This window comes from Somniosus microcephalus, chromosome 21, assembly GCF_052327205.1.
Source record: "Somniosus microcephalus isolate GS21.2 chromosome 21, FLI_Smic_1.0, whole genome shotgun sequence".
NCBI lineage: Eukaryota > Metazoa > Chordata > Chondrichthyes > Squaliformes > Somniosidae > Somniosus > Somniosus microcephalus.
In genome coordinates, this window is record NC_141007.1 from 39,416,891 (window position 1) to 39,440,759 (window position 23,869).

General features: G+C 39.5%; 1 protein-coding gene across 1 annotated transcript; it reads right to left on the reverse strand.

Moving 5' to 3' along the window:
- Nucleotides 1–23,220, reverse strand: tekt3 (tektin 3). Its single transcript, XM_085963444.1, has 8 exons — nt 23,138–23,220; nt 19,321–19,907; nt 17,672–17,755; nt 17,499–17,569; nt 13,318–13,461; nt 8,490–8,712; nt 6,739–6,893; nt 1–928 (listed from the first exon to the last, which is right to left on the reverse strand). The coding sequence occupies exons 2-8, from the start codon at nt 19,876–19,878 to the stop codon at nt 712–714; spliced, it is 1,452 nt and encodes a 483-aa protein (XP_085819570.1). The 5' UTR covers nt 19,879–19,907; nt 23,138–23,220; the 3' UTR covers nt 1–711.
- Nucleotides 23,221–23,869: the final 649 nt, after the last annotated feature.

A 23,869-nucleotide genomic window follows, 5' to 3' on the forward strand; every position in this document is an offset into this window, starting at 1 on the left:
TCGAGTTTAAGGAAGCTGTTTTATGTTGAACATCATCAAACAATTCACGTCAGTCGCAAAGAAAAACAGAGAAAGATGATTTTTCACAGGATTGCCTTTTGATTATCACTGCACAAAAAGAAAAAAACCTCTCAGAAATATAGAATCCTACAGCACAGAAGGAGGCCATTCGGCCCATCGTGTCTGTGCCGGCTCTTTGAAAGAGCTCTCCAATTAGTCCCACTCCCCCGCTCTTTCCCCACAGCCCAGCAAATGTTTCCTCTTCAAGTATGTATCCAATGCCCTTTTAAAAATGACTACGAAATGTCTATTCGAAACTGATGGTTTTATTGCTTACATGGCTGATATGCTGTGTGTAAAAATCAAAAGTGATAATTAGGTTGTGTAAAATAATCCATAAAATGTCACTGGCATGCAGTGTACCAACATTCATTTAAAAGATTATTCTATGAGGAACGAAGCACCTATAAAGTAAACAAAATACCTCAGTGATGATGTTGACTTTCAGACAGTCTTTAATTTGTCAAAAGATCATAATTCACTGGTGCCTGCAGCATTTGTGAGTTACAAGTCTTTTAAACTCAGTAAAGAACTACCATAGCTCCCCATCACCAGTGAAATAGTCAAAGTATAATTTTAAGCAATTGTACCCATGATGATGCACAGTAGATTTGTTCATTGTAAACTAACGTAAGTGTCAATTTTTTTTCTTCACGTGTATCCCACCAGTCTTGGGGTGCTTGGAAAACTTTTGCGCATTCCCATACATTTTTCCTGATCAATGAAGAGTGAGTTTGCTTTAACGGAGAGGTCGTACTCCAAGACTGATTTTGTATGTACCAGCATTTGTAGAGTGTCTTCTGCATCCTTTAGCCTCTGCTGCAAGGTCTGGATGGTGGTGTCAAGTTCATGGACTTCATTAACAAGGCTATGATAAACACAATGAAAATAATGACCACAAGATACTCTCTATTATCAGGCTTTAAATGGAAAACAATGGCAGTGGTGAAATTATTTCTTTCATTACATCACTTTCTGCTCTTTCAATTTGACGACTCTGAATATTCCTTACTTATTTCTTGTTCCTCTGATTGGAAAATACTGTGATTAATTATTTGGCCCATGTTGTCTCTTTGTCCTGCTAATAAAGACTCTCATTTAAGTCATGAATCTCCTGCCGTGAAGATGAAACTACCTCAGGACTAGATTTGCCCACAATTCTTACTAGGAGAAAGACTCCATGGTAACCTAGGGGTCTCAAATAATGAAAACTTGAGAAGTCTCATAATAAATTCAAGGACAGTGCACTAATTGCAAGCAAGAAGATTCATTCCATTGAACACAAATAATGTTTTATTTTATATAAAACATTAGTTTCCGGCATTCTTTTCTTTTAATTTGTATGCTGACTATTATAGCTGCGCTGTGTTAGTTTCAGTAGGTCCTATAGTGCATTATCCTGCCCCCAATTTCATCACATACACAGATTACTTAAGAAAAAAAAGACAGAAGAACATAAGAACTAGGAGCAGGAGTAGGCCACACGGCCCCTCGAGCCTGCTCCACCATTCAATAAGATCATGGCTGACCTTCAACCTCAACTCCACTTTCTCGCCCTATCCCCATATCCTTTGATTCCCTCGAGTCCAAAAATCTATCGATCTGAGCCTTGAATACACTCAGCGATTCAGCATCCACAGCCCTTTGGGGTAGAGAATTCCAAAGCTGTTTTTGAATTTTTGTTAATATAGTTTGTATGGAACAGGAGCATGCACATAATTAGAAGTACAAGTAACAGCCAGTGCCAGCCAGCAGCAGTATAAGAGCTTATTTCTCATGAGTTGCTGATCTTTCTCACTCGTGAAGTTAGCTCCATATTTCTGCTGTCAGTGAGCTATCCTTCATGTACTGTATCTATTTTCAAAAATATTCTGTAAAACCACAATGCTGTTTGCTAAACTGGAAAATAAAACATGTTTGGCATTCTCTCATAATAAATAAACTGGGCATTTTTAATGTTTCGTAGCTTTTCATATTGTAAGAATGATTTTCAGGAGTTAAAACTAAAGTCAGGACAGAGACTGCCCACATCCCGCTGGTTTTAATAAACTCTCTGAAAATATTTTTTAAAAATCTCTTTCTTCAGAAAATTGAGGTTCCACACCTGGCCCAAGTATAGTACTGCACGCTGAGCAACTCCTTACACTGGGTACAGCAGTGTAGACTCACAAAGCAGGAAATTAGCTTTAGTATCCTACCAACACGGAGTCTCCCACAGTTGTCACTGAATATCATTTACACGTCAAGTAGAAAAAGTTTTTTTTTAAGTTCAAACCGGTTTAAATCTTTTGTGAAGAAGGCATGTGCGAGACATTTTGAAAAACTGCAGGGTTTGCTGTGTTCATAGCAACAGTCTCTGTGTTTCTTTCAGCCACACTGTTGCTATATCACGTTCATACCGTTCCCACCTTTTTACAACCGACAGTTCACACTGTGCTCAGTGACAATCCAGTGACTCAGATGGCACACTGGGACTCATGGAAGGTTGCATCATTTGCTTAAACAATGGGTGGAAGCTGACAGACTGAGTTGGCACTTGGGTTTTTATTGAAGTTACTAAGAAGCAAACCTATAGCTTAAGTGATTAAACATCTACAATTGGATTCTTAATAGATTAGTCACAATAGGAAATTCTGATCCGACTGGTCACTTGTGAAGGCTGAACACCATGTTGACTATGTGCCCTACAATAAATGCCTTGTATCCTAAAGTACCTAACATTGATTCTAAAAGAACATGGGCAAAGTTTTTTTATGTAAAAGTATTAACACTACTGATGAGCATGTGCTCTCCTAGAGCAAAAAATCCATTCTTAAGCTCCCTCAGTGGCTTAGTGGGGAAATGCATGTCTCAGTGTGTCACTGGGCAATGCAAATCAGAAAGCTCCTAGGTTTGATCCTCAGTCTGTGCTGTGCTAAGTGATCTCAGCCAAGATGCTACTGTGGGCACTACATTAGTCTTTGCTCCATATGGAGAGGAAACTGGAGCTCTTGCTCCCGATAGGAATACACTGACTCCTAATGCAAAGCTTGAGTGTATGGACTTTGAGTGACGACCTGATTGGGCTCAGTCGTGATGCACCTCATGATCAAAAAGCCTGCTAATATTTATTGTCTTGGCTCACACATGAGGAGGAACTGCCACTTTGGCAAGGTAGTGGAGGGCTGCAAGTACCCATGAAACCGTAGCACGGCAAGGAGAAACGCCTTCCATAGGGAATGAGGGAAGAGCAAGCATCGAAGAAGTTACTTTGGCATGGCGATATTTTATAAATCAACGGGTGACCATGTAGATCTTTACTTGAGGTATCTTTTTGGCAAGCGTCAACGTCACTGCAGTTATTTAGATAATGAGCACTGGGAAGGAATTCTTGCACATCTGAATGGCATCTGAAGGTACTGTTCCCTCCACGTGGGACCAAACTGAAAAGTCTGACAAGGTCTAGAAATAGCACAAGTGCAGTTTCAGACCTCTACCACACCTTCTGGGTTGCAAACACCTCACAGAGCGTTTGACACACTCTTATTAATGTAGATTTCCTTGGTTCTTCCCTGTACTCAGCTCTACCACATTACACACCTGCACCATCACCAGTGAGTGAGTAATTGAGTACTAATTCTGAGGTCCTGCGAAAAATCTCTGCCACACCGGCGAGTCTTCACTGAGGCAAGAAGAGAATATAGTTTGCCCCCATCTGTTAAATTTCAATTCCTGTTGTAATGCATCTGTTAAAGGGACAGTCAGATTAATTAACATGAAGAATATTTTGTTTGTTTGGTTGAATACATGTTACATATCCATTGCAAATATGCTGTGATACCTAAATTCTCAGTTATCTATTCTGGACCTTTCGATGACCTTTCTATGAAATAAAAATATGTCCTGCATAATTGGCTGTAAGTAACTGTGCCAAAATACACAGAGTTGTTTTCGTAGGCCTGAGTGCGACCAGCTACAATGGTTTACTGAGCTAGTGCACAGTGAGTTCAAACCATGTCTCTCCTCTGCTCAAATGATTGACATCCTTTGCTATACAGCAGGACACCCCACCTAGTGGATCTGTTTTAGAACTGAAAAAAAAATGATCATCCAGGTTGGGCCTTCTCCTTCTGATGCCAGAGCTCTAAGTACCGTGCTCCAACAGATTATGCTGTTTCTCTTTCATGTTTAATTAACATATTACTCACACGGTATGTTATTAAAGGGGAAATTCTCCTTGTTAAAGGGGGATCACTGCAAGTTTCAAAAATAGATCAGTTACAAAAAAAAATGTCTCCTTTTATTTACTTTCTCTTTATTTTATGCGCTGGGAAAATATTGTTTAAATAATGACATCATCAGGGGAGCTGGTCTGGAGGTGTTTGTCTAACCTAACAGTATGAGGGAGATAAAATTATGGGCACAGTTAAAATGAAATAGTCAGTGGTGCAATGTGGCCTTACACTACCTGATCCGCCTGTCAGGAAGTTTTTATTCAATTTTGAATATTTCCATTTGAGTGGAGGGAGTCATTAGGGACGCAGTCAATATATGTCCACTTAGACAGAGAAGGCCATATCAGGGGCACCAAACACGGCTTCCGGAAAGGAAAGTTGTCTCTAACCAATCTGATTCAATTTATGGAGAAAGTCACCAGGTTAGTGCCTAAGGGTAACCCTGTAGATATTATCTAGCTGGACTTCGGAAAGTTTTTGATAAGGTACTGCACAAAAGACTTCTCTACAAGATAGAATCATGTGCAATTAGTGGTAATCTGCTGTGGTGGTTTGAGAATTGGCTGAACGCCCGTAGGCAGAAAGTAGATTTGGATCTGCTTGGAGACCAGTTATCTGTGGTGTCCCACAGGAATTAGTGTTAGGGCTTTTGCTGTTCACTATTTTCATTGATTAATCTAGCTGTAGGGGTTGGGGGAATGATCCACAAGTTTGTGGACGATACCAATGTATGTGCAAGAGCTTGGACTGTAGAGGATGCTCGACTACTACAAGCAGATCTTGATGTGCTGGGGATTTGGACCGTGCTTGGCAGATGATGTTTAACTTAGAAAAGTGCAGTGTCGTGCACATGGGCAGGTCAAATGATAAACATACATACACCCTACAGGGAAAAGAATTAAAACTAGTTGTGAAAGAAAGAGATCTGGGTGTTTTCGTGCATCACTCTCTAAAGGTCCATGACCATGCCAAACGAATAGCGTTCTAGGGTGTATTCACAGGACAATTCACTGTAAGATGAAGCATACCATTTTATCCTTGTACTTGATCTTTGTTAGGCCTCAGTTACAATACTATGCCCAGTTTTAGTCACCTCATATGGTGGGGTTGATTGAGGCTTTGGAAAGGGTGCAGAGGAGAGCCACAAGATTAATTCCCAGTTTAAAATACCTTAGTTACCTCGATAGGCTCAACGAGCTGGGTCTCTATACTTTAGAGAAGCGTAGACCTAGGGGTGATTTGATTGAGGTTTGTAAAATAATGAAGAGATTAGATTGTGTTTATGTAGACCAATTATTTCAACTAAATAGGTTAGGAAGGACCAGAGGGTCATGCTTACAAGTTATGTTAGGCGCTATTTCTTTTCACAGAGAATAACAGACCTGTGGAATATGTTGCTAGCTTGTGCAGTGAATGCTAAATCATTATAAACCTTCAAGCAAGAGCTGGACCTGATTCTGGCTGGGGTGGAGATCACCTCGTACAAGAGTTAGGTATCCTGTAATGTAAAGTCAGGTCAATGTGATCTTCTGAACTAGTTTTTGGTTGTCTATGGGAGTCGGAGAGGAATTTTCCATTTCCCCCCCCTAATTAAACCTTTATAAATCACTGGTTAGCCCTCAGCTGGAGTATTGTGTTCAATTCTGGGCACCGCACTTTAGGAAGGATGTCAAGGCCTTAGAGAGGGTGCAGAAGAGGTTTACTAAAATGGTACCAGGGATGAGAGACCTCAGTTATGTGGAGAGACTGGAGAAGCTGGGGTTGTTCTCTTTAGAGCAGAGAAGGTTAAAAGGAGATTTGATAGAGGCGTTCAAAATCATGAACGGTTTTAATAGAGTTAATAATGAGCACCTGTTTCCAGTGGCAGAAGGGCCAGTAATCAGAGGACACAGATTTAAGGTGATTGGCAAAAGGGTGACATGAGGAAACAATTTTTACAGAGCGAGTTGTTGTGATCCGGAATGCACTGCCTGAAAGGGCGGTGGAAGCAGAGTCAATAGTAACATTCAAAAGAGAACTGGATAAATACTTGAAGGGAAAACAATTACAGGACTATGGGGAAAGAGCAGGGGAGTGGGATTAATTGGATAGCTCTACCAAAGAGCCAGCACAGGCATGATGGGCAGAATGGATTTCTTCTGTGATTCTAATTGGCCTGGGTTTTTAAAACATTTTTTGCCTCTCCCAAAAGATTACATGGCTCTGGGTGTGTGAAGATTGTATATATTTTATGTATAAGGCATCAGAACTGTGTGGGACAGGCATGTTGAAGGGCCAGTAGATCTTTTCCTGTCTATCATTTTTGTATGTTTGTAAGTTTGAGTGGAGCGCAATGTCGTATTTTGGTGAGGAGAGAGAAACTGGGTTTATGGCTTCCTTTTGAAGAAGTCAAAAGTGTTCATTTATTAATCGTAGTTGCTGCTCAGCGAACGTGTACGCAATGGATCTTTATTTATTGACTTACTGAATCTGGACTGGATCACGGCACAGTTCCACGTTTGGTCTCCGCGTGCGTTCGTCCAAACGGGTTTGAGCTACCTTCAGAGGTGCTTCCTTGTCTTTGATTGCTCTCTTGATGCTTTCAATTGTCAGTTCAGTTTGGAAGATCACTTGAAGAGTCTGCATAACCAGAGGAAACACAGAGGAGGGAAATCATGGGTGTTGTCCTGTAACGTTTGCTGGAAACAGTGCCCAGCTGCTTTTACTTTGTATCATGAAAATACTCATTGAGCGACCACAATATCCCGTTTATTGGTCTCATTAACAGCAGAACGCAGCAATGCCCAACAGCATTTTTTTCATCCGTGGACGAAACTGAGGTGACTGTTTGGCAATCTTTTAATATTTAGGCTACCTTAGCAAGGTAATCTCTGGCTAACCTCGGGACTGTATTGTTCAGCTCTACATTTGTTTGTGCTCGTACTTTAGATCGGTAATCTGTAGGTCAATGCAGACGGTGAATACATTCTTTCCTCTTTGTATACTTTTCTCCTTTCTAAATTTGCAGGTTTATCAGAATATGATAATGTTGCAGCTTTTATTTTGGTGAGATCTTTCCCACATGCTAGATTATGTGCTTATGTGCTGGTGATGGTGGGTGGAATACTTTTACAATGGGCAGGCATTTTTAACATATGCACAGTACAGCTAATCTCACTGATGGAATGTAGTTAGTTTGGAATGTCAATGGTAAACAAAGTCCCTCTTATTCATATCACTTGGTTTAATATGTTATTAAGTTTAGCATAGCTGGTAAGATTTTCACAGACTAAGAGATAATAAAAGATTCAAAGGAGAACACTTCTCTTTAAATGTTAATTGTGCCTTGTACCTTGTGAGTTTGCTGTGTTTATATTTGCATGAAGTCCCATGCTTGATAATGTTTTATCTTTCTTTGCAATAACTTTGTCTACAGCAATCGGTCATGGCATTCCTTTTTTTAAAAAAAAACCACTTTCTGCATCCCTACAAGTCTAGTTAGTCACTGTTCTCAAGGAGGTATTTTATTCATCTTTGGAATGGAGACTTTCAATGCTACACTATCTCATGTCAATTCATATCACTTTATTGTAAAGTTATTTTTTTTAAATCTAGATATCTAGGTTCATAAATGCGTATCAAGTGTGAAACTGAAATCTACAGAGAGTGTCCAACCAGGGGGTGCACTGTACCTAACAGAGTCCCATTTTGAAAAATCTACCCTTAAAAATGTACAGGTGTGAAAAGTGAAATGTTAAAATCCCAATGTTGTAAATGATGGCAAATGTTTAATTCACATCACTATATACTTAAAACTGCACAGTACAATAATAGAAATAAACACATTAAAGTGTTTATAAGAAGTTTCCTTAGTCTACAATTTTAACACAGACATTAACCTATTTAAAATAAGTGTCTGTTATTAATATTGCATGGAGCCAATTCAACTCATTGAGTGTCTTTTCGCAGGTAATGAGCAACATGCAAAATGATAAAACTGTACACTTTATCTAAGTCATACTTTAGTCACTATTACCCATTAGCTATCAAATTCCTAGCAACCTATTCTTTTGGTAAAGTAATGATATATTTATTTAATAAAGCCACTAGCCACATAAATGTCCATGTGCTGTTTTGGATATGAAGCAAAAATGCTTTTACAGGCCTCACACTACTCCCTAAAACTGGATGATATGTGGCTCCTATCAGACATATTAACCTGAAGCCTCTGTTTACCTTAGCAAGATGCATCTGCAACTTATTTTTGGCATCAGCTGTCTCAGAGATGCGGTTTGTCAATGACACATTCAGAGTATTGAACTGGCTCCACATCTCACTGGAAGTTGAATTAAGGAGATTTTCTATATCATCTCGGAGTTTAGCAGATGTAGCCCGTTCACTCTGCGATCGTAAAAGGTTATTATCTGTGTACTTGGCCCAAGTCTCTGGAACTGAAATTCTGTTTAAAAAAAAAATTAAAGATGTTAACACATTTCTACCTGCAATTTCCTTTTTGAACATTTTGAAAGGAGAATGACAGTGCTAGAAAGAAGAAAAATAAAATGCTTGCACAGCAAAATCAGGCATAACTACAGAACATCTCCTATGTAATCTGAGTGTGTCTGGATCACAGCTCCAGAAAGGATCCACTTGTCGCTTCTCACTTTTTCCCAAAGCTTCTTTGCATAAGATTGACAAATGTCAAATGAATAGTGATTTTGCCAAGTAATTTTATTCACTCAACTGTTCTATCCTTTTATGTGTTTAACTGTTGTAGCAAGTTTGGCAAGAAGCTAATAATGGAATACAAACTGGATTGCAATTACAGCACTGTAAAAACGGTCACAGTTGTAAACTGAAAATACATTTATGTCATTTCCTTAATTACAATATACACATTATTACAGTGCAGCACAATAAATCTTTAAAATAAATAGGCTGTGATACTCCAAACTGTTTAGTGATTTCACTTTGGGAGTCTGGGAAATGTTCGGCCCATTCAGCATTGCAATTACTTTCACCTCATCAGTCCTAAAAAGAACCTCTTCTTCTATAGAGGTGACATATCAATTATTTAGAGAGACAGAGCCCTCGACTTTAACCCCCTCGACAGGCAGGAGAGGATTGGGGGGTTAACATAGAAACATAGAAGATAGGAGCAGGAATAGGCCATTCGGCCCTTCGAGCCTGCTCCGCCATTCAATGAGATCATGGCTGATCATCCAAATTCAGTACCCTGTCCCTGCCTTCTCCCCATATCCCTCGATCCCTTTAGCCTTAAGAAATATATCCAACTCCTTCTTGAAAATATTTAATGAACTGGCCTCCACCGCCCTCTGTGGCAGAGAATTCCACAGGTTCACCACTCTCTGGGTGAAGAAATTCCTCCTAATTTCAGTCCTAAATGGCTTACCTCTTTATCCTTAGACTATGACCCCTGGTTCTGGACTCCCCGGCCATCAGAAACATCCTTCCTGCATCTAGTCTGTCCAGGCCTGACAGAATTTTATAGGTTTCGATGAGATCCCCTCTCAATCTTCTAAACTCTAGTGAGTATAAGCCCAATCGACACAATCTCTCCTCATACGTCATTCCTGCCATCCCAGGTATCAGCCTGGTGAATCTTCACATCGGCGCACTGTGGCTGCAGTGTGTACCATCTACAAGATGCACTGCAGCAACTCGCCAAAGCTCCTTCAACAGCACCTTCCAAACCCGCGACCTCTACCACTTAGAAGGACAAGGGCAGCAGACGCATGGGAACATCACCACCTACAAGTTCCCCTCCAAGCCACACACCATCCTGACTTGGACCTGTATCGCCGTTCCTTCACTGTCGCTGGGCCAAAATCCTGGAACTCCCTTCCTAACAGCATTGTGGGTGTACCTACACCATATGGACTGCAGCGGTTCAAGAAGGCGGCTCACCACCATCTTCTCAAGGGCAATTAGGGATGGACACTAAATGCAGGCCTAGCCAGTGACGCCCACATCCCATCAATGAATAAAAAAAAAAAAACTCCTTCCATGGCAAGAACGTCCTTTCTCAGATAAGGCGCCCAAAACTGTACACAATACTTGTATTATGCTCTCTCAAACCTTTTGTACAAGTTTGTCACCAACCAGGGAGTGGCACATTCGGGTCTCTTGCTCTGATCAAACACCAACTTTTTAAATAGCTGCCTGACTCTTTCACATCCCCAACTTTTAGGGGCCAAAGCAACACATCTGTTAACTTCTTGACATAGAAGTTCCATGGGGAACTAATGAACACCATGCGTATCTCTAATTCACACTAAGGAGTAGATGTCATAACGACGTGGCAAATATCCAGGAGGATATTAGCAGTTTGCACATCTGTTTTAAGTATACAACTCTTCATAATGTTCTTTTCACTCAAATAAATACTGTAAACCTGTTAACTAAATCAAAGAAACGATCCAATTTGATCAGAGAGACAATCTGATCTTGATGTTGACCAATCACTGAATGAATATTTTGTATCAGTCTTTACAGTAGAGGACACTAAGAATATCCCAACACTGGACAAACGGGGGGCTATAGCAGGGGAGGAGCTAAACACGATCAAAATCACTAAGGAAGTGGTACTCGGTAAAATAATGGGACTCAAGGCAGATAAATCACCTGGACCTGATGGCTTACATCCTAGGGTCTTGAGGGAAGTGGCGGTAGGGATTGTGGATGCATTGGTAATAATTTTCCAAAACTCCCTGGACTCAAAGGTCCCGGCAGACTGGAAAACTGCTAAAGTAACACCCTTATTTAAAAAGGGCCGTAGACAGAAGGCTGGAAACTATAGACCGGTTAGCCTAACATCTGTGGTAGGTAAAATTTTGGAGTCCATTATTAAGGAGACAGTAACAGGACATTTGGATAATCATAATTTAATAGGACAAAGTCAGCATGGTTTTATGAAGGGGAAGTTTTGTTTGACAAATTTGCTGGAGTTCTTTCAGGAAGTAACATATAGGGTGGATAAAGGGGAACCAGTAGACATAGTGTATTTAGACTTCCAAAAGGCATTTGACAAGGTGCCACACAAAAGATTATTGCTTAAGATAAAAAATCACAGGATTGGGGGTAATATTCTGGCATGGATAGAGGATTGGCTATCTAACAGAAGACAGAGTTGGGATAAATGGTTCATTCTCAGACTGGCAATCAGTAACTAGTGGTGTTCCGCAGGGGTCAGTGCTGGGTCCCCAACTCTTTACAATCTATATTAACGATTTGGAGGAGGGGACCGAGTGTAACATATCAAAGTTTGCAGATGATACTAAGATGGGAGGGAAAGTAGTGAGTGAGGACATAAAAAACGTGCAAGGGGACATAGACAGGCTAAGTAAGTGGGCAGAGATTTGGCAGATGGAATACAATACTGGAAAGTGTGAGGTTATGCACTTTGGCAGGAAAAATCGTAGAGCAAGTTATTATCTTAATGGCAAGAAACTGGAAAGTACTGAAGTACAAAGGGATCTGGGGATCCTGGTGCACGAAACTCAAAAGGTTAGTATGCAGGTGCAGCAAGTAATTAAGAAGGCCAATGGAATGTTGGCTTTCATTGCTAGGGGGATAGAATATAAAAATAGGGAGGTATTGCTTCAGTTGTACAAGGTATTGGTGAGACCACACCTGGAATACTGCATACAGTTTTGGTGTCCATACTTAAGAAAAGACATACTTGCTCTCGAGTCAGTACAAAGAAGGTTCACTCGGTTAATCCCGGGGATGAGGGGATGGACATATGAGGAGAGGTTGAGTAGATTGGGACTCTACTCATTGGAGTTCAGAAGAATGAGAGGTGATCTTATTGAAACATATAAGATTGTGAAGGGGTTGGATCGGGTGGATGCGGGGAAGATGTTCCCGATGATGGGTGAAACTAGAACTAGGGGGCATAGTCTTAGAATAAGGGGCTGCTCTTTCAAAACTGAGATGAGGAGGAACTACTTCACTCAGAGGGTGGTAGGTCCATGGAATATGCTGCCCCAAAAAGCTGTAGAAGCTACATCATTACATAAATTTAAAACAGAAATAGACAGTTTCCTAGAAGTAAAGGGAATTAAGGGTTACGGGGAGCGGGCAGGAATTTGGACATGAGTCTAGGTTCGGATCGGACATGGCCCTGTGGGTAGCGGAGCGGGCCCAGGGGCCGTGTAGCCTGATCCTGCTCCTATTTCGTGTGTCTAATACTGTTAGATTCAGGAGATGGTTCTGTGATAGTAGATTGGCGGTTAGGATCAGATCAGCCATGATCTTATTGAATGGCGGAGCAGGCTCGAGGGGCCGATTGGCCTACTCCTGCTCCTATTTCTTATGTTCTTATGTAAGAAATTGAAACTTTGCTACACATGCTTGAAAATATCATTATAGACTTGATGGACATTCTGTATTGGAATCTCAGTCATCTTTACTATGGAGAGACTATCACAGCAAATAACCACCTCTACAAAATATTGGAATACAATAACATCTTCTAGAGAGAAGTAAGAAAACCATTTTAAATAAACTTGTTAATGCATCATCTAAAATAATGAAGTAAAGAATTTCAGTTGAATGTGTTAAGCATGTGTTTCTATTATCCCACAGTGTAATTACAAGACTTATGTGCTTCCAAGCACCATAATAGCTAATTTGATTGAACACATATGAAAGAGTCTCCACCATGTCTAGAGGATGAAGGAATTGAAAGGATGGTAGGAATCTACGGTCATACATTATCTTTATTCTTTCAAAGGTACTCTCACACAGATGTTCTTTATAAGATTTTTCTAACTAGATTTTTGTTACTAAGGCATTATAAAGTAGATAAGATCACAATTGAATACACTTTTCTCCAGTCACTAATGCGAGTTAAAAAAATTGGTACGAGTAAAAGATGTGTTTTATATCATTTTATATCAGATATGACCAATATTCCACTGGTAATTTCCATAAAATGTAAAATTATGCAAATGTTCAAATTTAAGATTCTTAACTGACAGGAATTTCCTTAGTTTAAAAAGCAACGGTTCAGTAACTAGTCAATGTGGTAATAGCTTACGTAGCATCCACACGATCCACTCCTCTGTAGTAGCTGATGCCATCAGATGTGTTCCGTAGCTGGTGACACTTCCCATCAATTCTGTAAGCTGTGTTTTTATCACTGGTATCCCGTTCCAGCTCATGCTGGGCTCCTCTATTTGATCTGCAAAAATAAACAACCTTATCGACCTGAAACGTTAACTCTGTTTCTCTCTCCACAGATGCTGCCTGACCTGCTGAGTATTTCCAGCATTTTCTGTTTTTCTAGGAGAAATAATACTTTTTAGCCCAGCGTACTTTTGTTTCCTGCAGTCACAGGGGTGGATTTTCAACTTATCGGCCGGTTTAAAACTGGCGTTGAGGATCGACTGCCCATTTTAGTAATCGCCGGATTTTAATTTACATTGATTTCAATGGAAGAAAACATCAGGTGGCTTCTGTAACGGGATCCACATTGCCAGATTTATGCCCAGTCAGTAAGTTGAAAACCTACCCCACTGAGTTTAGAGTAATAAAGAACTCAACATTTCCTACTTTTCTATTGAGTTGTATGCAATAGCTAACTGCAGTTTTAGGTGGTGTGGGTTTCAATGGTGACATTTGACCAGTGTATATGCACAATACTTACAAGAATGCTGAACAAATTTACATAACTCATAACTTATTTCAGACAGTGTTCTTCTTTCGTGAGTGAACCTGGCATTAGTTCCATTTTTTGATTCAAAAATTTGGAATCAATAGGCCACTCTTGATGGGAACGTTAGCATCTCTACTGTGAAAAAGTAAACACATACCAGAGCTCACTGTCTGTAACTTAATTTTGGATATTTCCTCCCCAAGTATCACTCCCTCAATTAATCAACCTAGAAGAGCATTGGATAGGCATGGGGATTTTTCATTCACTGAACAGAAATTTCTCCTCTTGTCTTCCTCCTTCATCCTTTCAATTCATCAAATGCTCATAAAACTCAGCCCCTGGAAGAAACCTAATTAAATTTTTAATTGGAAGTAGGATTTGAATTTGGGTCTTCTAATCACAGTCCTGTGCTGTAGAATTGTGGTCGGCAGGCTGTAAGGCTGTTTTAAGTCAAATGGAGGACAGGAACAGAATCCTAATTTAGAAATTAGGCTCGCCAGCCTTATTGAAGTTTTTACAGAAATATATGAACCTTGAAAAGTAACTTGTTATCAGCACATAAACTACTAATCAATCATATTGATCTTTGATCACATGGGCTCTTTCATTTTGAAGTTATGTGAATTCTTGGTTTATCCACTGTGAAAGATCGCTGAAATAATGTTTGTAATGAAATACCTTTTTGCTAAACACCAAATAAAGGAATAGCATAAAGCTTTATGTAATTTATCCACAAATACACATGACATTGATTTGCAATACCCAATTTACAATTCTAAACCAACAATGTTTTCAACTATGAAGGAGTTATGAGGCAGAATCATCATTATAATTATCATTAAAAAGGTTTTCTCCGCTGCTAGCCTTAATGAATCTGGCAAATTTACTTTGGTGTTTCCCCCAGATGAGTGAGACCCACACATCAGGACCCGGTGGAACTAATGGCATTTAATGCAATATCAAAGCTGCATTAATAGCTAACTAAGAACTGAGAAAATTTACCAAATGAGGACATTTGTATTCAAAGGACAGTCAAAGCAAGGGTTTGAATTTATATGGGGCTTCAATACTCTACCACCACCCTACCACAAAATGAGAGTTTTAGTCTCATTCTATTAAATTATTGTGTGTAGGCAAGTTGGCAATGTAATAAATATGTGAAAGCTAATATTATTCTCGTTAAAGGCTGCCTTTACCTACAAAAGTCAGAAGTAACAAGATATTTCACAATTAAAGATCATTTAAATTGTTACTTCCTTTTTGGTTTATGTGTGCATAGTCACCACTTAATGCCACAGTAAAAAGTAATGATTTATAAAAAATAGATTAAAAGGAAGTTTTAGGGACTTTATTGTGGGTGAGAGTTCTAACTAGTTGATGTCCCATGGCAGTGCACATGATGAGCCAGAGATGGGAGTCATGGACGGAAAATCTGGAAGATTCCCTTACAGGCGAACCAGTATTCCCAGACACTGGACCAGGATAATTTACCCCATATTGTGTTATAACATGGGCCTGCTAACCTCTGACAGCAACCACAGCTCTCATTCCTAGTTGAGCCAGAGTATGTCCCTCTATTCAACAGAGTTTCCCCCTCAATAGATTGTTTTACTTCACCCCATAACAGAGTACTGCTCATTCTCTCTTCTCACAACACCATCACTCTCTTTGTCTCTCTCTGCCCCACCCCCTAATGAGATCTTTCAGAGAGCCTCCTTCCATTTCCATTTCCTTTCCTCCTGCTTAGGAGGGTGTCTCTCCCTCCCCTCCCTCTTTCCCTCTCCTACCATACCCCAACAGACTCCATCGCCCTCTCTTCTTTTCATTCATCAGGCCACAGTGTTATTGAAATCCATGTTGCCAGATTTTCAAAACATTTTAGCCCAAAGGTGACTAAAAACCAACCAATGGGTGAGCCAATAAATATGCCTTTATTTAATCATGGTGGAAAATATAACATAAATGCACTGTCATTTTGTGCAACACTGTTTTATCTAAAACTGTTCTAGTCAAATAACAGCAGATGATTTCTGTATTTTCTCTTTCTGGTTACTGTATTCTCTCTTTCTAGTTTTTTAATTGTTTTCTGATATTGTCTGCAGTTTCTCTGTTTTTCTCCCTTCCTTCTTTCTTTATTTCCATAATTTCAGTAATATCTTCTCCCTCTTTCACTGGATTATGGGTGTATGTCTCTGTCTCACTACAGTTTCTGTAATATTTTCTGTACCCTAGCCTTCCTTGTCTCTCACTCCCAGTTTCTGTGATATTTTCTCTATTGTTATCTCACTGAAGTTTCCATAATATTTCCTCTCCCTCTCTAGATATCTTGTTCTATTCATCTCCCACATAATCTGTAATAATTTCTCACCCTCCCTTTGGTTTCTCTGATGTTCTCTAATCCCTCCCATCCTGTTTGCTTGACCTTGTCTCTCTTTATTCTCTCAGCATCAGCCCACCACTCAAGTGCAATTAAATTAAAAGCAAAACGTTCCAAGTGCTGACCTATCATTTTATCCTCACCTGTCGAATGCGTGCATAATCAATCAATAAGTAAACAAAGTCAGGAGTGCCTGTATGCATTTAAGACCATTGTTCATTATGTTCCTTTATCCCTGGGTTGGAGTCCCGGCTATATAATGGCTCCTGGAAAATGTAGTCTTGTACTTCTGCATATTAGCATCTCATTTCTTTACTTTGGAACCACTGCATTAATATTTGAAGGGAATCAAAGATGGGAAGTCATCTGGCCAGGGCTGTTTGTGAATTATGGGAGGACAGATTTCAATCAGAGTCCAAGATGTTCCAGAGGCCTGATAGGGTGTATTAGGGACTGTTTGAGGCAGGGGGTGGTGGAGGGGTGGGGGGAAGTAAAGTTGTTGGAGTAAAATTTATAAGTCATTGTGTGTTTATTTTTCTGAATTGTTGATGTTTTAGATGTTTATTACGCTGTAAGTTTTATTTTTAGGGGTATTTTGGGGTTGGGCGAGAAACTGTCATGACAACTAAATGCCACATCATTTTCTTTTGGAAGAATGTGAATTGGTTGTTTTTGTGACAATTATATCACAAAAATAACCAATCAGAAATTACATGACAGAGATTGTTCTGGGATCTGATTGGTCCCTGGTTACATAATATCAGTATGTAATTGGGTGCTGTACTTTAGTTGAAAAGTTTGGTGGAAAGGTTAGTGGTCTCTGAGATCTAATTGGTTGAAACTTAGAGAGGCGATCATTGTTGAGACAGTGGACCTTGGTTCTCTGCAATTTGATTGGTCAAAGGAACTCTATAACATTGCACTACTGCATTCACACCAACATTAAACCTATATGAATATCTAAAGTCCTTGGTGTTTCAAAACATCAAACACCCAATGCTATCAGCCCAAGTATATAAAACAAGAAAAGGTCATACAGCAAACTGAGCTCAATTCAGCATGTAGGATTTATTTCAGGACTCAATTTGACAATTTTTCATCCTAGCCTAAAGCTATATCCCTCAAATCAATCTCTCCTTAAAGTTTTAAATGTGATTCGCTTTACAATTCAAATTGTTACCCTTACACAAGTTGGCCTATTGCCCGGTCCAGATGTCTTCTCATTCTTTCTTGAGAGGACTTTATACATTCAACCTCCTATTGAAAAAAATGCAGGTATTATTTAAGCAAAATGACCATACCAAAACAACGTATTTTAACACAGGAAGTCTGGAATTCTTCAGATTTAGTTACACCCACCTTTAGCAACTGCTTCTCTACATCATCATGGACAAGATCTATACCCATCCTTTTCTCTCTATGGTATAGACATTCTTGTGCCACCTGTTGTATTAATAAATTACATGCAAATTAAGAATATGGACTGCAACTGAAACCTAAAGTATTTAAAATATGTAACATTATTATGCTATAAAATTATTGATTTATCAAACCCTAATGTTCTTTATTTGACAATAATACTAGAACTGAGTTGTTAATTACTGTTACATTACACACGTTGAACTTTTTCTATTGAGGTAAAAAGAAACTTTTGAAGAATGCAACAATTCTACACAATGCAAAGGCTGTTTCAATTAAAGCATCTTATTTTGCAATGCCAATACTGTAAACTGCAAAGCACCGGGGGGAGGGAGGGAGAAAAGAATTGCTTGATCACTAGGAGTGTGATATCATAAATGCATTCAAAAAGGTGTTGGCAATGCCGTAACACATAGCTGCCAGGCTTTTGGCTTCTAACTCTTGGATATTTTTCTCACATTCAGCATGTCAGACCATTTCTGCAGGTGAGCCATCACTCCCTATGACCCAGATGTTCCTTTACCTGTCCAATATCTAGGTTATATGTCACATGCCTAGGGATTGAACAACTTACTGGTGAAATTTCATCAGTTCACATGATCTTCTTCGACTTTCGAAAGCAGGAAATAAACACTTCACGAGACCATTGTACTGGCTAGAAATACCAAGTAGATTTATTAAATAGTAAATGGATAACTGAATAGGCTTAACTATCCCTTCTTACAAGAAGAAATGTTACTGTCACATTGGCTATGCAAAACTGCAAAGCAAGCTGGACTGGATGCAAGGTCCCTGAATATTAATGTTTTTATTGAGGTTTATTGTTGATTGTCCACATAGTCTCTCTCTGATTTATCTCTTTCTATTGGCTTCATGCAGACTGTCCAATTTGAATAAAACAGCCTGAAAAATACTTCAAAAATGAGCAGCACAAAGCAAATTTCATTATTCATCTTCTAAGCTCAAGTTTCCAGTTAAACGTATTTACAATAAACCCACAAAATGCTTAGATTTGAATTGAATGGTTTGGCCCCTTCCACAAAGACCAGACTATATTCTGGGACTTTATTGCGTCAAGCAAGCCAGACTATTTTCTATGAGTGAACGTAGTTTTTACCCATACATACTGTGACAGAAAGAATAAAGCCAATACCATGATGCATACTGACAAAATGCTTCACTTTTGTCACAATAGTGACCAGAGCAATTCTTCTGCCCAAGTGCATCAACACTCATCATCTCAGTTGGGTCATTCAGTGAGAGATCTGATCATGGGAACTAATATCAATCTAATTCAATGAATCATGGGACCTCAATGCACTTGAAAGCTATTTCCCCCATTCTCTCAGCGGGAGTGGAACACAAGAAATGATTTTCAGAGGGTGAACAGGTAAAACAGGAAAATTATACGTAAGTAAGACTATTCGTTAAACAATTAAAACGTATTCCCTTTAAAATGGCTACATTTATCTACATGTTACTTAATTCAAAGTAGTTATTTCTAATTAGAATATCTGTGCATAATTAAAGCATACTGCATTATTAGAACATTAAAATATAAAATAATTCAGCATTAAAGTGCCTTTTACCTGAAGAGGGCCCTCAGTTTCTGCCAAGGCTCGCTCCAATCGTTTCTTGACCTCTGAGAGAGAATTAGTCTCCACAATCATCTGCTCAGTCTCATGAGCCAATTCAGATTTCCAAAACATAATGTCATTGACACGCTCTCCTAAATTCTTGTTGGTTTCAAATTGTGTTTTCTTGGTAATGCTTTCCTTGTTCTGGATCAGACGGGCAGTGTCAATCCTTAGCTTCTCTGCACTGTGCCTGGAGGACACTGACTCCCTGTAGTTGGTCTGGTTAGATTCACGCCAATCCTGAGGACTGTACCTGGTAAATAGTGTTGTTCTGCTCGATGGGAAATGAGCACTTCTGGCTTCCATATGTCCAGGGACATTCATCGAAAAAGAGGCCATGGTAGGAGCAATGCATGCCACTTTGTAGTAAGTGCTAGGTCTCCAAGGCATCATTGCGCTGTGTCTGAACACATTAAGAGGATAGTGGCCTTTGTAACTTGATGCCATTGTTGATATGGCTGGCAGGAAGTTAGCACTAGTCGCCCTAGGACGGGTGTAAATAGCAGTCATTGTTGAGCCTAAAAGCGCAACGTCTTTTCCTATAAAATACACAAATCATTACTTTCAAACACAATCTTATTCTTTTCATTTATACTATTTTACAATATGTGCAGATATTAACTGATCCTGTGCTCCCAGCAGTGAACTACTTCATGAGGGATCACAGGTCGTAGATAGTTACAACACTGCAGCTCTGATTCTCCCTTCAAATGCATCTCCTCACTGGGAGCACTGAATTTACCCAATGGTCTTTTGTAAATTTTAAAGGATTCAGCAACAACAACTTGAATTTATATAGTGCCCTTTACAATAGAAAGATGTCCCAGAATATTGTACTGATTAGAGAATTGCAAGAGTACTGCGTGAGAGTTAATAGAATACATAGAATATAATTAAGGGGTGGGGCCAAAAGAAAGTTGAAGAGAAAAGCCTTTAGTAAGTTTTTGAAAGCAGGGAGGGCAGCAGCATGGTGCATTGAAGAGTGGCAGCCAAAAGTGGAGCAAGGAGGTCAGGGGAAAGAGGGGTAGATTGTGTCACAGGAGACAAGGCTGCAAGAATAGGCACAGGGCTGAAGAAGGTTGCTGAGGTTGGGTGGTGCAAGTTCACAAAGAAGCTTGAAGATGAGGGGAAAGGTCTTGAAATTGATCCGCAGGAACTCGCATGGTCAATTCAGCCTTGTGAGGACCAAGGTGAGTGTTGGGCTTTGCGTGGGTAAGAATATGAGCAGCAGCATGCTGAAAGAGTTGTAGCTTGTGGGAAGTGGACGCTGGGAAGCCACATAGAAGAGTATTAGAGAAGTCTAGCCTTGAGGCAATAAGGGCAACAATTAGGGTCTCAGGGGCTGTGTGGAGAGGTGGGATGGAAATAAGTAATGTCGCAAAGGTTTGTCTTGGCGACACATCAGATAAGGAGAAGGAAAATCAACAAGGTGTCCATTCTGCATCACTAGACTTAGCTTGAGGTGGTGGTTAGGGAGATTGATAGGAGCTGACAGGAGACAGCAAGGATGGCTTCAATTTTGCCTACAATAAGCAAATTTTGAATGACCTGCTACTGAATGTTGAGCAGGCAGTTCGAGAATTGAGCAACACCTTTGGAATCAAAAGAGATTGCAGAGCCAAACTTTCAAATGCATAACCTGTAGAACCATAGAAGTTTACAGCACGGAAGGCCATTCAGCCCATCTCTGTGCCAGAACTTGGCTAGAGCAATCCAAAACTAATCTTTGCTCTCTCCTCGCCATGACCAACATATGAGAGCAGAACTTATGAAATTGCGATTCCAGCGGTGGGGGCTCACCTGTCGAGAGAACAAATGGAGAAATCATGGGGGTGCTTGACTTTCAATCCATGAAAATTAAAACTAGTTACATGATCCTACTGAGGCAGGCACTGAAATTATTCGAAAGCCACCATTCTCAGAAATAGCTAACTCATTAAGTAAAAAGAGTTTTCTGGTAAAAATTTAGGCAAAATCTGCAGCAAATGTAACTGCAATAATACCTTAGGTGTCACTAGAGGAATAACGTATCACTGTTTAACTCTCAGCTTTAATTTTTTACTATTCAGTAGTTTGTTATGTTACCCAATTATCACTTTTTTATTTGGTATATGAATTTAATTGTTGGTCCCATTATTTCTATAAACTTTGCGGATTCTCTTTCTAAGCTTTTAATTCTAAGATGTGACCAGTTACAAATAACACCAGTACCACCAGATATACCAACTGTATATCCAGGCCTGTGTGAGTATATCTTATTTTAAACTTCATAAGCACTTAGAACTATAGTAGCTGCATAGTTGGAACTAACTCCATTGATTTAAAATAGCCAGAACTGCACTGCCAAAGATCCTCATTGTTACCCACCCTCCAATACTGGTCCTAACACTTACGTCTAACAGTACGTTAAGATTGTCAAGAATCTTTATGACTGCCCCTTCTAATTCTATTCAAATAATGAAATACATAAAATGGTATTCTTTAGAGGAATATTTAAACATTTTATCCATAGTATTATGTACTGCTGCTCAGTGAGTACCTTGCTGTCCTCTTCAATTCCTAGTTCTTGAGATGACATTCTTATATCTCCAAGAAATACATTTTTGTAAATAACTATGTCCTCAGGTCTAGGGTTATTTCTGTATTTAATAGGAATGTATGGGTGGAAATATTGACTGGAAAAGAGAGTGAGTCCTGATACCCTATAGGGTTCTGCTGTGTTTCCTGACCATATTTAAAATGTTCAGCACCATTCTTTAAGGATCTCGGCAGCCATTTCAAAGGTTCAAGACACACTTGGAGCGCAAAGCAGCTTCCAAACCCCAAATCTGTATGAATTGTCTTCCTATTTGTAGCTATTGTTTTTATTTTAGCTCCTCTCTGCTTATTTGTAGCACTATTTTCCTATTCTCCTGGTCAGAAAATGATCTAAAATGCCATATTATCTCAGGGCTTGGGGTCAATGACACTATGTCATTGTGTTGCAATGTAACTGTCAGTTCTGAATGTTTTGCTCTGGCGTCCCACTGGGGAAGTGGCAGCAAGAAGCAAAGAGAACATTTTAAACTTCTCGTAACACTAAAGTTAGGGGAGACATAAAAATCAAAATAGTTTTTAATACATATCTTACTCTTCCTGTATGCAACTCATTTCCTTGTATTTCTTTCACGAATTTTCCTGTACGCATATTGATTGGTCAAAACATCGAAACAGCTTCAGTCTTGACTTACTTTTCTTGGTGTGTGTACAGAGAAACATACCGAAAAACCATCAAAGAAATATCGTTCAAATATTGTTTAAATGCAAACTCTGATAATGATCTGGACACACTGACATATTAATATTGTAACTCATACATCCAACCAAACAATGTCTGCATGTCAACTGTTAAAAAATTCTGACATCATTCTGCTACTACTTCCAAACTACTTTCCACTACTTGCATGTCCAAGACATAAGTCGATCCTATTAAAAACTCCACGAATTCTTATCACGCTTAAAGCATTGAACCAGTTAGAAAGGTGTACTACATATAACCGGGTGCTTTCAGCTGCTAAAGTCCGATTCTTTCAATGTATTTTTTTAAAATCGCATACGAAGTTATCCTAACATTTGTTGGGCATTCAGATAAGTCCAACTTTGGAACCAACAGTAATATTTTTATACTTGTTTTTAATACAACCCAGTTATCCAAAAAAATGGATTTAAATTGTAGTTTAAAAAAAAAACTTTAAAATGCAAACAAAATATATGTATATTTTTTACCGACCAGATAACAGGACTGTTAGTATTCTGGTTCTACAATCGTCGCTGTCTTCACAGTGTCCAGAGTGCAGCAGCAGGTTGCTGCACGCTAACCGCACCTGATAGTTCGGGGGCGGGCAGACGGCTGCAGTGACTGATTGACACTCGGGCTTTGCAACCCGGCGATGGAATCGCGGCTGGGTCGCAAGTCAAATTGGACTGATCAGCAAATGAGCGCGGGGCGAGGGCGGGCTTTGGTCATCAAGTTCGGCTGTGCTGTGTGTATACGATCAAAATCGGACTATCTGTTGCCATGGACGCGGTGAGCTGGCAACGGCCACCCCGGGGGCAGAGGAAGAACAGTGCAGATAGATTACAGGCAGAATGAGCAATGAGGACAGAAAGGTGACGCTGTCAGGTAAACAAATGCACACATGCGAGAGAGAAAAACCCAACGCCTTGCAACGTGCATCTGTATTTCTATTGAAATGCATAGTTAGTCTTACAAATAAAGAAATAACTTACAAATAAGGAATACAAATAAAGAAAGACTTGCATTTATATAGCGCCTTTCACGGCCACCGGACGTCTCAAAGCGCTTTACAGCCAATGAAGTACTTTTGAAGTGGAGTCACTGTTATAATGTAGGAAATAGAATAAGAGTGTCTTCATTGCAATCCTTTATTATTAGAAAATATAATTCAAACTAGTTCTTAATTTTCATTCCTGACTCCAGCTCTTAAGACGTGTTGCCATG

Bases quoted from the DNA above. Each gene is read 5' to 3' on its own strand.
- tekt3 (XM_085963444.1), bottom strand. From the start codon at position 19,878: ATGACTGCTATTTACACCCGTCCTAGGGCGACTAGTGCTAACTTCCTG. The intron at 17,570-17,671 runs GTGGGTGTAACT...TTTTTTCAATAG, and splicing joins TAGAGAAGCAGTTGCTAAAG to GAGGTTGAATGTATAAAGTC. The intron at 13,462-17,498 runs GTAAGGGTAACA...TTATTTTTGCAG, and splicing joins CGGGCAATAGGCCAACTTGT to ATCAAATAGAGGAGCCCAGC.